Genomic DNA, 16,300 nt, shown 5'->3' with positions numbered 1-16,300 from the left:
CTACAGCTCCTGCACAGCAGTCTTCATCCCTTAGAGATGGCCACATATGACTTTGTCTTCCCATGGAAGGTCTTTTTCCCCTGCATGTTTCTCTTCCCGTCCACCAGCACACATCCCCTGGCCCAACACGGACCAACAGACCTGGTGTGCTGCAGACCCCCGAAACCCTCCTCTGCAGTGCTCACCCCAGGATGTCAAGAGAGGTGCTGTTGGAAGCAGAAGAGCAGAAGCTAGGCTCCTATGAAGTGGGAAGACTTTGTCCTGTTAAGGACAAAAACCTCCCTGCCCCTCCCCAAAGTATTTTGGACTGCCAGGAGAAATATGTCTCCTAGCACAACTGTAGAATATCCAGGCAGATCCCAGACCTGACCAAAGGTTATGGTCTCCAGACAGAAACACTGACTAATGCAGGACAGAAGTATAAATATGTAAATATTGGGGGAAGCCATCCCACAGGCATGTGGGATGCAAACTTTCTGGAGCAAAAAGGAAGCAGAGTATTCCAGGGCAAAGGCTTTCAGAACAAACAATGGCATTTCCCTAATCTCACGGACAGAGACAGTTTAGGGCTGTCTGTGTTAGCTGGGATGTTCAGGGAGCACTGACATTTGTCCTCATATTTGAATCTGTTGCTTTGGAAGTTGTGAGGCCATGCTAGAAAGCAGCAAAGGTAGTTAGCAGTTGAGAGGTAGCCTGGTCCCCGTCTCTCAGTGCCTACCTAGGAAAGCAGTATTAGGCATCTTTTAATCTAGCAGACAAAATCTTGTAGATCAAGTTAAAATATGAAAATTTAAATAGGAAATAAATGGCCATCTTAGTACTAGGAGTAATTTATCAGTCCTGTAGCAAGCTCAAGTGGAAAAGTGAGAACAGCTAAACTTTTGGGCAGGTTACTAAAGTGAAATCTCATTCCCTATTTCCTTACTGTTTATTTTTTATCAACAAAAGTAAGATATAACTCTTCCAAACTAATCATGGCAATGATAGGCCTGACCAGCCTCACCTGCAGCCTGGAATGCTCCTTTCCAGTAGCCTGCCATAGAGTAACACTTGTAAAATCTGCTAGGTTTAAAAAGTAAAAATGTGTGTTAGGACAAAGAGAGAAAGTGTGCTCAGTAAACAGACTGAGCTTGGGCAGTGATAAACATCTCCTTTCCTTTCCACCAAAAATAAAGTGAGAGAAATTTGACAACAAACACATGCCAGAAACCAGCTTGTCAGGGAAAGTTTACTGCTGCCAGCCTCTAACTGGTCTGTATGCTCTAAGCACAGTCTGTGGAAGACACAGCTATGTCTTCTCTTGGTCACATCAGGTATAGCCCTATATTGTACTAGAAGTCAGCCATCTTTTCTCTCAGGAAAAACTTTAGTTATCAGGTGTGCATTGAAGAAGATGTTTAGAGATGCAAGCTACTGTACCTGTGGAATGTGTAATAGCTCCCAGATCTGATGTCTAAACCCAGAAGTATGGCTGGATGACATCTCTTCTGGTAACTTCTTTTATCCAAAGATCTTGAAGTGCTTTCTTAATTCTGTCAGGATTATTGTGCTTGTCTGGTCTGCCATGCTGAACATAAGCTAGAGACTTTCTTCCACTGGTTTCTCCAGTGGAGGGAATGAGCCCTCATATAAGTATCCAATATCTAATCATGGCTAGTAGACAAAATTTATTCTAAATAAATCAAATCCATCCATTTCTATGTAAGTAACCTGAGAGTTTCTTTCTCCTCGAGAGAGCCAGATCAGCCCCCACTGAGGAGTGATTTAGAACCCACAGATCATCCCTGCTTTACCTAAGGGACAATACCTTGCAACTCCCTTCATCTTTTACATTAAAAGCATCCTCCAAAGTCTGTCTGAGTGCCATTACCTTCCCTGAAATCACTTTTCTTTTATGAGACTTAGTTTTTCTCAGTCTGCTTGCATTATGAACATCACCAAGTAGAAACACTTCTACTTAAAAAAACCTTTAACACCCTGTAATGTGTGATTATTTGACCTCATGTAACTGCAATTTCTTGCTATTGTGCTTCTTTCTATCCTACCAAATATAGCTAGTAATCTTCTTTCAGTAGGATATCTGTATGCAATCTGGTCCTGCAAGACTCTTTGTCTTACAGTCTAAATGCTAGAATTGGAAGTGCTCCATCCGATGTGGAGTTGAGGGTTTAAGGTAACTAGCAGAACTGTCTTTCAAGATGTTACTCAGAGAAATTTGCACTTTAGTCCCCCCTCTCAAGAGATACTTAGGTTTTGCACCACTTGGATTACATTTCTCTGGCATTCAGATTATGTGATGACTGATGCTGGCAGAGGAGCTGTATGTAGACAGCAGGAAAATGCGTGTCAGGCAGAAGAGACAGCCTGAGAAACAAAATTAACCTTCTAAGTCTCTGGTTTGTTTAAGGTTCCACAGTCCCAGAGAAAAGCAATCTAATAATAACATTTCTAATATGCGGTGAACTTCAATATCATTTTCAATATGCCATATCCCAAGAAGGGTAGAACTTGTATGATTTTCCTTTTCCTCCTTTCCCCCTGCCCTCCTTTCCAGTGGTATTTATTCATGGCTCTTCAGGCCATGCTAATGCTCTACAGTGGGAAAAATAATCATTTTTCCACTTCTGATTTGTGCAGCAAAATTTCCCCTCCCTTCCACTTCCCCATGAAAGGGAATGCGATAAGAAGATGACCATGTCGTTTGGCAGTTCTCTTCTGGATTGCTTATTGACACAATAAAGATATAGCAGTATGTTGCAACATTTTCCCAACTCAGCCTCTAGCTCCCAGTGGGGGAATTTAGACAGATTCCTTCTTTTCAGCTTTTGAATGAGAAGGACTGGGGGGTTGGGGTTGTTCTCCTTTCTTACTACCTAGCAAAATTCTTCCTCCTATTTTACAGCTGTCTCATTGTTAATAGTGCAAAGATTGCCTGTGAACATTAACAAGGACTGGTGGAAGCAAAGGTCCCAGTGTGGAAAGAACAAGTAGTTAACACTCCTCCAGAGCACCTGGGCCAGAACCAGGTGTAATGGATTTATGCTAAGAAGCTGTCCTGCAGGAAGGGACTGGATTACTCTGTGGGCACTAAGAATAATAACTTTCCACTTTGAAATGTTGGGGATTTTTCTTGTAACCACCCGACAAAGTTTGGGCAGGTAGATAATGTGTTAAAGCAATGATTTTTTGCCAAAAATCCCTTTTGCTTGAGCTTTATGAAAAGTATGTTTGAATGTTGGTTGCTTGAAAAGCCAAATTCTCATTCTTAAGGCTACTTTGCATGTCTCTTTCTCCAGGGGCTTTCATGTGCCTCTCTTACGCACGAGTAAGGCAGCAAAATATAATTTCTTTGTTGAAACCACGTTTCCCTTTAATCAGCTTTTCTCTGCTTACTTTTAAATTAAGTACTTCAAAGCTAGTCTCTGAAAGAGAGATCTCCTGACAGTGCACTTGCTTGTCTGCAGCCCTCAGCTCCATGCAATGCAATCTTATCTGTGCCATGAGCCAGGGTTGTGCTTCGCAGGTTATGTGTAGGACCTCAGACTGTCTGTCCCTCCAGTGTTCCAGGATGGTGGGAGCTGGATTCTGAAAACGCAGCTCTTAATGAAATAATTTACTAATTTCTGACAAGTTATGATAACTTTTAGAAATTTTGCATATCTGTATTCCTGTATTTCAATGAAAAACAAAAAGAAAGCCACACTGGGCAACCTCGCTTGGGTGGGCGAGGAAACAGTGGCTGGACCCTGGAGGCTGATAGTTGAAGTGCAATAGCAGAGCTCCTGGTTTGCTAAATCGGTCACCCTGGGAAATGTTCACCTCTGGAATAATATTCCTCCTTTGTCAAGCTCCTGTGCAGTGATGGATTTTCACCTGCTTCTGGACTGAGTCATTAGCTCATAGGCCACAACAGCCAGGGAAGACCTCTCATTTGTGCTTTAGAGAGCTCTTTACCCAGTCACAGAGATTGAGTGTAGCAGCATGTGTTCTAGTGTATGTAATGATTAAGTTATGAATTGTTCAGAACTGGCTGCTGCATTTGAGTTGGCCTGGATGGACTTGGCTCACCATGATCCTCACAGGAATTGTACGTTTTCCCTCCATCATGACCACATTTACACTAGAGAATTTCCAGTTTTATTTAGACAGTAGCGGCAGAACTTTCTATTGGCAGGTTTCCCCTGACATCAAGAGAAAAAGTGACCTAAAATATGTACATTAGAGATCTGTTCATATTTCCCAAAAAGCAGGATGTCAGGTATTGATCCCAGATACAGTATTACCTGCATACTTCTGGCCAGCTCCTAAAGACCTCTTGTCACGACTCTTAATTTGCCTCTTGCTTAAGTGTTTGATTTAAAAACCAGATCACAATACAAATTATTACTCTGCTCTGGCTTTTACAGCCTAAGCTCACTCCATTTTCCGTGTAATATGCACCCACTACTTTGATTTTAAACATCCAGAGGAAGGTCAGATTTACTAATAGGGAATTCAGAAGCCTCTTTCAAGCCATGTATGCAACCACTCCATCTTCAGCTTCCTGCAGCTACTCAGGTCAGGAGAGGAGAGGTGCCCTGGCAGCACCAGGGGACAGGAGTCCTCCTCCCTGTGCACCCTTATGCAGATGTTGGATTGACCACAGGAGACTCTTGAGCCAGGAGGCTGAAATATATTTTTAAATTAAAATTTAAATTACATTATTAGAAGTTAATAAATATATTAATAATGCATTAAATTTAAATTGAAATTATTTAATAGCTTCAAAACCTACAGCCTCTAATTCCAAACCACCTTATAAAGGCTGGAAGGAGTCTCTGTAGTTTGCTTTACCCCTGAAGGGCTTCTAGAATGGTGAAAAATTATTCAGATTTCAGAAGCTGAAACATGCCTCGCTGGAGAGAGGGGCTGACTTTACAGCCATCCCAACAGCACTCTCCCACAGCACTTAGGGTACTCAGGCTCAAAAGGGACTATCACGTCTTGTGTTGTACTTGTGGGCTGATCGGATTAAAGTAGAAGTGGAAAAAGAAAAGGTCTCTGAGGCTTCATTTCAGCAAAGTATTTCACCACAGTGAAAGCAAATTAAGGCTGAAACTTGTGCTAAAATACTTTGCTGAATCAAAGCCTAACCCAGTAGTTTGCCTGTCCCCTCATGCTTTGCTTTAATTGGTGAAGCCAGGCATGAACTGACTATAAATCCTGCTGCTCTATAATCATTAGAAATAATTTTTTCTACCAGTGTATTAAAATTAATTGGGCCAAACATCAATAAGCTGAGCATGATTCTGGTGTTTGTTTTGATATATAAATATAACCATTGTGGAGGAAACTTGTCTTTTCAGTTTGAAAATTGTTCCTGATAGAAGCTGTGCTTTTGTGTCTCCCTGCTTGTCAGCGGGTTTGCATGCTGGGGTAAGGAGGAAGCAGTGCAGAAGTGGCTGAAGAGTATGAGCACTGGTTATATTTGATTTGCATCTATACTAGAGTGGGCTTTGAGCCTCTGTCACATAGCTTCAGCTATGCCGGTGTCCAGTCTTCCCTCCTGCAGCTGCAGCCGCTCTGCAGTGTCTCTGGCATCAGAACAGTATGAGTAATTGGCATCAGACAGCCTCACAGCCCTTCCATCTATCCATAGCAACAGAGAGGAACAAGTTTCTCAAGTTAATAATTTGGCTGCATGTGTGTGACAGAATTTTATCCATATTAATATTAAATTGTTTTCCCCAATGCTTGTGTCATTCAGCCCAGCCAGTCACTGTCCAGTCCCTTAGTTTTGCATCCCAGCCTCTTTGCCTTCACTTCATGTTTCATTTTCACCTGCTCACCACATTCATTTTGTCTTCCTCCCCTGCCAGTTCTGCCTCACAGGTCTTGTTTTTACCCCTTTGCATTTAATTCAGCCTCCTCCTTTCCCTTCCTTTGTTTCCTTCTCTTCCTTTCCCTAGGTTCCCTGCAGGATGAAGATGATCTTCCTCTCCCACATGAGCCTCCCTTTTCTCTGTGCAGCCAGGGCTACAGCCGAAAGGGAGGTGCTGCTTAAGTGTGAATAATCTCATCTTAAGAAATTAGCAGCTCAGTAAGTCTCTTTTTAGTAAGCACAAAAAAATACTATTTTAAGACGTTTTTTAACATCACCAAATCAGAGTGAGCTTAGACATCACTGGTAGAAGTCCTCGGCACACAGGGCACTCCCCCCTGCCAGTATTCAAGTCCCCGCCACGAAAGCATGCCATCCTTTCACAAAAAAGGGCAGCAAAGATGTTTTATTTAGCAAAATAACGTATTTTTTTATCTGGCTTTGGAAGCAAACTGCTCTGATGCCAAACCGGGGGGGCTGGGTCAGCTGACCTCCGGAGGTTTCTTCCCACCTGAATTACTGTACCATTCTGTATAATTTTGCCTGAAATAGGAAAACTAGAGTTATCACACCAGCTTAGAAACCTCCATGAAAACAAGTGAAATTCTGATCACGCGAAACCAGTGCCTTACAAACGCAAGCAATCCTACAAATAGGCAGGTCTCCCAGACCCGTCAGTAATGGCAGGCCCTACACATGAGCTCACAGATGTATCCTTTAATCCCTAATCAGCAGCAATGTTACCCATGACAGCTTCGCTTCTCAAAAATTCTCCATTTCAGCTTCGCTTCAGTATAAGTTTACAAGCACAAAGGCATTTACTGATTCATGTTGCTCCTGGTGAGAAGGTTATCCCAGACGCTCCCTGCAGTTGTCTTCTGCTACGGCCCCCTCCCCAGTCCAATCTGCGTATGATGCTGTGTCTCTGAACGTGCCTGCTGTTCCCGAGCGCTTGCATATTCCCGAACCTGGCGCAGTCAGATGGCTCCGTTGCCATGCCCTTTGCCTCTAGCAACAATGAGTCGCATGATTTTATTTTGAAATGCTCATGGGGTAGGCTAAAAACACTGTGGTTTGAATCAAAAGAGAGGAACTGAGGATTTTTTCCCTTTTAAGCATCTACTGTGATAACAGAGAAACCATCAGCAATGGTTTTGCATAGGAAGAAATGCAGTTATGTCTGAGAAGTTTATCCTGGCTAGAAAACTGGAGATGTCCTGCACCACTGTACCAAAGACTTTCTGGAATTCTCATTTTATTCTTGCCTGCCCTACTTGGTGAGCGGCTGGAGGTACCGGGGTTAATGACACGTGTCCTCGCAGCACAGCAGCCCCAGGAGTGAAGCACAAGCGATTGATCTAGGGGGCCCTCAGGGCATGCAGCCTCAGAAGAACACTTGAAGGTCAAGAGGGGTGCTGGAGCTGAGCATTCGCACTGTGGTGCAGGGATGGTAACAGCTCTCTGTTGTCAGCTTTTATGACAAGGGCTTGCTTGAAAAGCTGACCTGCAGGAATGCTGCAGGAGATTAGAGTGAGACTGGAGTATGGAGATTATCACTTAGGACACTGATATGTTTTCATTTGTGTTTTGTCCCTGATGCTATTATTTAAGTCTTATCCACTTGAATAATAGTGCTGCTATTATTTGTTCTTATGCACCCAGAGAAACCTTTGGTTTTCCGCAGCACTTAGGTAAGTAATGTATCTGGCACAGCACATTTCTCCAAATTACTGCCTGGACAGCTACAGCAATGCTGCATGCACTCCATCTTCCACCCAAAATGTAGCCATCTGCTACCGGTTTTACTTCCATTTTCTCTCTACTTGATGCTTTTCAAGCTTTCTGCTTTGTCCTTCACCTCTTCAGCCTGTGTGTGTTGGAGGGAAGATGGGCAGAACCCATGGTCCTGTAGCCTTTTCCCAGAGGTTTTAGAGTCCTCTGCAAACCTCCCAGACCATTCTGTCTTGCAGAGTTGTCACAGACTTCGCCCTGTCTGTCAGAGAGTAGAATTAATCCAGGATCTGGGGAGGCAGTGAAGGGTATAGGAGAGAAGTGTCTGCTTTTGCTACACATTTCAGCAATAGCACAACGGTAGGAGCTATCACAAGAGCACACCAGTGGCCTGTGATGAGGCACATGGGTGTGTAGTACCCACTTGAGTTGAGGTATTGCATCTGGGAAGGATTGAGCCTCCAGATTCTAACCTCAAGTGGGAGGAAGTTCTCCTGAGCAGAGGAGATGATGTGGGTCAGGGACATAACTCGGTCATGGAGCAGTTGTGGCCTGGAGCATGTATGCGTTAGCACAGAGGATGAAAGAGTTCAGCAAATGTGGACAGAGTAACATAATTAAATCAGCAGGGAGAAATGAAAAACATGAAAAGGTTGTGGAAAAGTAAACACAGGCAGTGGAAACACTTCATTGTGAATCTACATTTTTAGCTGCGCTTCTCCATTTGAGGAAGCAGAGGGACCAGATTCTGACAACTGGTCTCAGTCCTGTGCATGGTCCAGAATATTGGCATGGCACTGGCTCTGGGGTGATGGAGCTGCTGTGTGGCTTGGCCCTGCACCAAAGGGGTGGTCCTCCCTCACCCCAGGTAGAGTAAGCGAGCCTGTCCCTTAGGAGAGGATGATATTCTTACCTCTCCTAAGGAGAGGGATATTCTCACCTTCCCCTCCCTCAATGGAAATTTAAAATGACTGTGAAGGTGCATGAGAGTAACAAGATAGGATAAGGGAGCCCTGACAGCAAGTGACTGTCTGTGCTAGAGGCTTATTCCTGCACTTAGGAGATGCTCAGTGTGTGATGCTCCCCTGTGTCTGTGAGAAATTGTAGGTGGTAGAGGGGGCAAGTGAGAAGGAATATAACTTTTGGCTATTGTTATAAGGAAAAGAGAGTTATCAAGTTGTATCTGTGGAATGTTTCCAATGTGAGTAGTATGAATAGCTGAATATGACTAACATTTCATGAGCTGGTGACTTCCAGCATGCAACAAGCTATAGTCCTCTGACACAGACACATCCAGTGCTAGCATCTGCATCAGCAGTGCTCCCCCCAGCCAGGGCAGTGTCCATCCACTGTTCAACAGAGAAGAACACATGTTTCTCAGAACATGGTAATTGTACTGTGATTAGATATTAAAATGGCCTGGACTTGGGGTTATTTGTTGGTTGACTGACCCAGAAATTGATAGCAGGCATCCCCCTATCTAAAGAACAGTAAATGTTCTTTTTAAGTCATTAATTTGCTTTTGCTGTGGGCCTAAACCATGTTCACAAGCAGTCTCCACAATTCAGCTGAGTCACGGTGATGTCTGAAATTCCTGTGCCTCTGCTCTCGCTGTGAGCCTTGCATCTCCACAGCCAAGTACACAACAAGGAAAGGTTTCTGTATGCTGTCATGAGAAAATGATTTGGGAAACAAAATAGCCCAGAGGAAGATAAGGCAACTCTGAGTGGGAAAGAAGCATTGCCATTTCATCTGTAACATGATACAGGATTTCTTCTTCAAGAGAAATTTATGATTAAGAATGTCTCAATACAACTGTATAATCTCACATAAATACTTTCATGAGGAAAAGATCAAACACTGAAGGTTTTTTAAATCTAGTGAATAAAAGACACAGGAATAACCAAAATGTGGGCAAATTCCTAATAATTTTTAACTAGGTGAAAACCATGGAAGAAAAAATAGTGGAAGGAGGAGTGGAGGATTGCCTGTGTTTTGAAATGGATTGAAACTGTGTGTTTTCCTACAAATTGTTCACTAATTTTGCTTTAGTGGCGTGCAAATTATTGGGATGAGTACCGGCTTAATGGGATGAGTTCAGTGGCATGGGCTGTGTCATAGGGCTAGATAATAGCCTCACATATCTGCACGTGAGAAAATTCCCTTATCCCACAAAATGTGCAAGCACAGTCACTTTTTCACAGTCAATTACTGTTAGTAGACTTATTCCATGTGTACAGTTACATGTGCATGCAGGACAGCCTGTAGCTGACAGAGCAGAGGGATGTGCTAGGTTTTAAGCTGAAGGCTGATTCTTCCCTTCAGCAGCTCTGCAGACACAGGCCAGCACAGTAGTCCACATTTCTCGAGTACTCCAGCCTTGGGAACATCACAGATGTCTCCTACTTGCGCATGACTGCGGCAGCACTTCCCCTCTGAAGGATGTGGTGGTTTATGCTGCTCGTTAGTGTTGACTCATACAATGGTTTGGTTTCTTGTGCCCACGTATAAATTTACCTGCATATGGGTAATATAAGAAGTGTTTTCCAGTAGAACGGCAGCTAGAATATTAAGCAGTGTTCCTGTGAAGCTGCACAGACCTAATGAAAAAGCCTACTCTCGAAACCAGCCCCATGGATCACCAAAACTGCCTTAGAGTATTAAAACTATTTTGAAAATCTAATTTCTTTGACTACCCTGTTGCTTTACTTTGCGTGCTCCACACACCTTCAAGAATACAAACCATCTGACTTTATTTCTCATAGACAAGAACAGTGGGACAATGTGTGGGTTGCGTGTCTTGAAAGGAAAAACTAGAGCGGACTTGGTTTCCCAGGGTAGGGCTTTCTTTTTCAATTTGCCAAACATGCTTCTCATGAATAACACCCTTTAGAAGGATCTGAACCATATTTTAGAGATTTAAACTGTGGATTCTCTTACACCCCTCATCTCTGAATTTTACCTGATGAATGCAAAAACGTTATACTGAAGTCAAAGATGTGTGTTCTTTCTAAATATACAGTCATAGAATTGTGGAATGGTTTGGGTTGGAAGGGATCTTAAAGATCATCCACTTCCAACCCCCCTGCCACAGGCGGAGACACCTTCCACTAGACCAAGTTGCTCAAAGGCCCGTCCTACCTGGCCTTGAGCACTGCTGGGGTCCATTTATGTTTTCTTTTTAGTTATGCTCATAACAAAAAGAGTGTTTCCAGCTACAGAAGAGACACCGCCACTTTGTACAAGCGGGAGTTTGGTAACTGTGTGTGGTACTCCTGCTGCCCTCTGCTCGAGCAGCGTCCAGGAGGAAGGGCAGCTGGCAACCTGGGGACGGAAAGTTTGGAGCGAGTATTTCATGGGGGTCAGCGTGAGACATCCCACAGGGAAAGACTTTCTGAGGCAGAGGCTTGAAAAACTGTGTGTAGAGCCTCAAAATGCAGAGGTCGCGATGCTGACAAAGGTGACAGTGTGACCTGGGGGATGCTGCAGGACAACCCCCCAGGGCCACTTGCTGCGTTCAGCTGCTGCTTTGCCCCTGCCAGCTCCCGGGAAAGCTCTGGAGGAAAAAACAGTGTCCTGGATGGGAGTCTGAAGCCTCCCCTAGCGTGGGAATAGCATGCACGAGAGGATGCAGGGGCTGATTTACGTCACAGCACTGCGTGTAAAACAGCAAGTTATAAAAGGGCATTCTATAGAAAGGAAAAAAATGCTAACTGAATATCCGAAGAATGTTTGTGTTCCTGCTTTTAGCTTAGCGTGGCTCCTTTTTTAGTTGCCTGGCTGACTGAATCTGTAGTAGCTGAAAATGCCACAGAGTCATTACATCGAGCTTGAGAAAGTGCTGGGAGTCTGCACCATGTGGCACAGCATTTCTGAAACACACCACTCTGTTTGCTGTGGTAGACGCTTGAGATCAAAACATGAAGCGACGGCAGCACTGTTGCCTGCTATGAAACCAAATAAATAAGGGATATGCATCATTTTACAAGAAACCTGTGTTAGGCGACATATGTTATGAAAACCTGCTATGATTGACAAATATTAAAGGAAAAGTCAGGTAAAACCAGCTCAACAGATTATTTGCAGTAGAAGACTAGCATTTGCTCTTCCCCAGCCTTTTCTTTCTTTATCGTCTAATTCTCACTTTTCCCATTCAGCAGACTTCAAAGGTTAATCACTGACTGGAACAAACAGATGAAACCTTTCTCTTGCCCTCGGAATATTCAGCAAAAAATGCTCCTGAGGGTTATTCCGGTGGAGGTCTGACGCCACCTAAAGTCTCCAACAAGTTTTGCAGTAGAATTTCTCCCCAGCATTCTCGAGCAGTAACAGCTCTGAAGTTATCAGTTATTTATAGTTCTTCGTGGCTACCCTAAGCACAGCAGAAGTTTGCACTGTGAGAAAATTAGCTCAGTCATGCTAGGCTGGGTAAAAATCCAAATTTCTGTCATCCTCAGCTGCAAGAAGCAGATGTTGGAACTCGGTCCAAAATCAAAGCTCTGAAACGGAGAGCCCGTTTTATTCCCTTGATACTAAAACTAGCTTGGTAATGGTGTTCCTTTATTTTTAACATTTGGAAAACATGTGACTGTAGAAGGGAATCAGATTCACTAGATGGAAGAACAGTGCATGCAAAACATTTTCCACAAATGGTATCAAGTCTTAATGTTTAGAAGATACCAATAAGTATTTTAAAGTACCGAGCAGGGTTAATACCTTTATCACTGGAGTTGGTCAGTAATAATAAGACAAATAAGGTGTATTATAGTAAAAATATGCAGTTGTCACAAAAATATACCAACTTTGAAAAATGTATTGCTTTTACTACACTTCCTTTGCATAGGTATTGATTGTTGGGGGGGGGGTAGGCTACATCTGATTTAGTAGCGGATTCTTTTAATATTGTATTTCCAAATGTATTCTACTTTTAATTTTCATTTTCCCTTGTTTGCGCATTAGTGCTAGACATAAGAACTTCAGTATTACGCATTTTATTACTGGCATGGTCATAACAGCCATGAACAGAAGTTGCTTTTGGATTTTAAGCATCATTCAAAGTGACTGCTGTTGAGTGCTTTTGGGAGCATTAAGCCTTGTCTTCTAGATCAGAGTGTCTCCTGACTGCTATAATGAAACAAACTGAGTGTAGCTTTTTTATTTTTAGTTTCAAATCACCTAGAGAGAGCACAGGAGGAACAATCACGCTGCACAGCACAGAAGCGGCAGCGTTCGGAAGGGGACCTAAGCCATCAGAAGTGATATAAGGGCAGCCCCTTGGGCACTTGCATTTTAACATGCTGTTTCCCAGCAGGTGGTAGCTGTTCTAGACATCTCCTAACCTGGTTGTTCCTGCCTTTCCAGCACCCTCTCGAGCTGCTCGCATGCCGTGGTCGCCCTGCTGTACCCCTTCTCCTGGCAGCACACCTTCATTCCTGTCCTGCCCTCATCCATGATTGACATCGTGTGCTGCCCTACCCCCTTCCTGGTGGGTCTGCTCTCCAGCTCTCTGCCCAAACTGAAGGAGCTGCCTGTAGAGGAGGTAGGAGCTGGCACCAGAATTGTGTTCCTGGAGTAAAGCTGTCCCACCCTGGAGAGGGCCTGCCATTCACACATAACTCTCACATGTTTCATTTTTAATCTGCCTGTTTCTTCTCTGCTTAATTCTTATGGGCAACTGCGTCTTGGTAAAACTGCAGGGGTAGCTTTAGTCTTCTCTTTACTGTGCCCCTCTTCACATGCAGAAGATGTGCACCCTGACAGAGAGAAGCGAATGTTAACCTGGTCAGCAAGTAAGCACAGCATAAATGTGCTGATTTGTTCTGGTTTTGTTGTATCTGGAACAACAAGAGGAAGATGTGAAGTGCCACCTGCTAATGACACCTATTAATGCTAACAGAACTTGAGCATGAAGCCATAGCCAGCACAGAAAATCAAACCTTTAAGGCTTTTTTTTTGTTTGTGTGTTTGTTAATACTGCATTGGAAATCAAACGAGAGTTCCAGTTCATCAGCTCTTCCAGTAAAACACCACAAAACCGCTCAAGGTCCCACTCTTCTCTCTTAGTTTCTGTCATTTTTTTTTATGAAATTTTCTTTTCTTGTGCTTGCTTTCAAGGTTCTCTGTGCCTCCGGCCCATGTAAATATCTTCTCTGTTTTCCCTCCACTTTCCCAACATTGCTCTCCCACATCATCCCAGCTCCATCTCTCAGCTTTGCTGCTTCATGGTCATTAATATTTCACACTCTTGCTTTTCAGAAGCCCTGCTGCCTCAAGTGACATGGTTTTCTTTAAACCCCTCTAAAACACTTTTCACCTGCACATTAAAAGTGATCAGCAGTAACTTGCTTAGGTTTAAAGAAAACTGTCCAACCCTTTTAGATTTTTACATATTAACCTGGTATGAGATATTTTGCATCTGACTATGTTAAATTAGAGTTTAAGCACTAAAGAAAAACTTCCTCTTGTTTTATAAAGCACAAAACCTGTTGTTTCACAGTAGGAATTTCGATTCATGTTGAGGCTTGGGACTGTTCAGATAATCTTTCTCTATTAAAAGGCAAACACAAATGAATGTTTTCTGTCTCTTCAGATATATTTCACTACAGTGTTTTCTTTTCCGCAGGCTTTGATGGTTAACCTGGGATCTGATCGATTCATCAGACAGGTAAAGTACAGATCAAAATGTTGCCATGCAGTCTAGTAACCTGTTTACTCCTATAGTATGACTAGGTTTCTTTGATTATAGATATTTGGCTGGAATTGTGCAGTGGGAAAGAGATTAGAGGAAAAAGAAAAAGGTGCTCTCTTTCTGTTTCACCTGCAAATAAGTACTTCTCAGGTATGGAAAAGGGATTGAGGCTATGACTGTCAGAAGAAATCAAGAACTGTATTCACATTGCAAAGAAAATATCCAAAGATTATAATTTCATGTTAGTAAGAAAACTCACACTGTTGGAGGTGAAAAGGACAAAAATTGCAAAGAAAAGTTTCTGAGTGAGAAAAGGTGTAAAGATTAATGTGGTAGGAAAATCAGGAGTCTTGTAAGCAGGGAGGTGAAGGATCTCTTGACAGCACCATCTCTTGATAACAGTGTGGTGCTAAATAGTTTCAGAAATAACTATGTGCAGGTTAGATGAGTAAACTTTCTTGTATGAGTCCCCGGATGTATGGCTGGTGAACAGTGGTTGCAGAGCTAAGATTCTTGTGTCTGCTCACTTTTGCTGAACAAGCACTAAAAAAGATGAAGAGAACAACAGGGGGAAACTCAGAAAACAAGATATACTAGAATGTAAGTAAAAACAACTATCAAGAACCAAAGAAGCTGCCTAACCCCAACTAGAACAGCTGTGTGTACACATACCTAGGTATTGACTATGTGTATTTAGCTAAGAACACTCATTTGGACTCTGTCATGTAAAGAGCTTGTTCCAAGTTTCTATATGTTTACCTTGCTCTTTGGATTATTGTTCCTGGCTTTAATCTCAGTAAGAGTGACAAGAAATTTTGTTCAGAAGTATATGACGGTTGCGCAAAGATTTTCATTGTTTTGTTTATGTACCATGACAGTAGCAAATACAAAACACTCTTCTTTGGAATTTTAAACTTTGCAAAAGCATTTGCTGTAGTTGCTGCACAGATCAATGTGATCTAAAGATTACTTTTTTCTTCTGTCAGATGGATGATGAAGACACGCTATTACCTAGAAAACTGCAAGCTGCTCTGGAGCAGGCTCTAGAGAGAAAGAATGAACTGATAAATCAGGATTCAGATAGTGATTCAGATGATGGTAAGTTCATTTGTAAACAGGGATTTGTATAGACAAGCATGTAGATAGTATTGAGACCTTCTATCCATGAGAAAGATGAGGCTTTAGTATTCAGATACCTTTTGCAACATCAAAGATGGTCTCTGAACACACAGGGAATGAGTCTGAGAGCATCAACCCACAGTAATACAGTCAGCTACCTATTTGCTTTGTAAATGACATACCTCTAAACCTCAACTCAAATAGAGCTTTGCAGTTAACTTGGCCCTAATTCAATCCAGATAACTGTACATGCTTGGGTGTGTCTGAGTTTGGAGTTGCTCTTGGAGCTTGGTATTTTCAGGGGAGAGAAGCAGGTACCTCCAGAACACAGTTTCAGTGCAAGAGGGGCTGAGTTGCCTCTGAAGGTTCGTATTTCTCTCCAGCAATTATAAAAACCACCTTGGGTGAATTTAAATGCCTGTGGTTAAAAGGTATGAAACAGTCCCCTGTGCAGGTTTTGAAATTTATTTCTACTCATCTGTGTTACACATGTAAAACTGCTTTAACATCTCAGAAATTATGAAAACCCAAATTCTACAACATTACCCTTTTTGATCAGTTCTTGGTAAAGGCTTATTATCCCCAGAGCAAACATTTTAATTCTGAGTCATTCAGAAGCTTCTCAAGAAAACGTACCCAAGCGTTAAAATATGAGGTGTAATTTTGATTAAACACTCGCAAAATTTTTAATTTTCTGGGCTGTTTCCTCAGGATTTGTAGCTCTCATTGACTCCTGGTTATGAAACACCAGTTATGTAGACTGCACTCCTGATTATAAAGCTGTTACCCTGTCTGGTGTACATCCAGGTCTGCAAGGAGCCGGTACAGCTCCTCCCAGTTATTAGCATGGCAACAGTAAACCATGAGATGACAGTACCTGGCCCTGCATGGGTGACAATGCT

The 16,300-nt window shown here is 42.7% G+C and overlaps 1 protein-coding gene across 7 annotated transcripts in view; it reads left to right on the top strand.

Moving 5' to 3' along the window:
• DENND2B (DENN domain containing 2B) overlaps positions 1-16,300 on the top strand; it is a 183,872-nt gene that overhangs the window by 164,999 nt on the left and 2,573 nt on the right. For all 7 annotated transcript variants that reach the window (XM_065682980.1, XM_065682977.1, XM_065682981.1 and 4 more), the window contains 3 exons: positions 12,953-13,130; positions 14,214-14,255; positions 15,266-15,377. In XM_065682980.1, the coding sequence (XP_065539052.1) occupies positions 12,953-13,130; positions 14,214-14,255; positions 15,266-15,377 (332 nt within the window). The remainder of the gene's footprint in view (positions 1-12,952; positions 13,131-14,213; positions 14,256-15,265; positions 15,378-16,300) is intronic.

Source organism: Lathamus discolor, chromosome 6 (genome assembly GCF_037157495.1).
Source record: "Lathamus discolor isolate bLatDis1 chromosome 6, bLatDis1.hap1, whole genome shotgun sequence".
Classification (NCBI taxonomy): Eukaryota; Metazoa; Chordata; class Aves; order Psittaciformes; family Psittacidae; genus Lathamus; species Lathamus discolor.
This window is presented reverse-complemented; position numbering and strand designations above follow the sequence as displayed.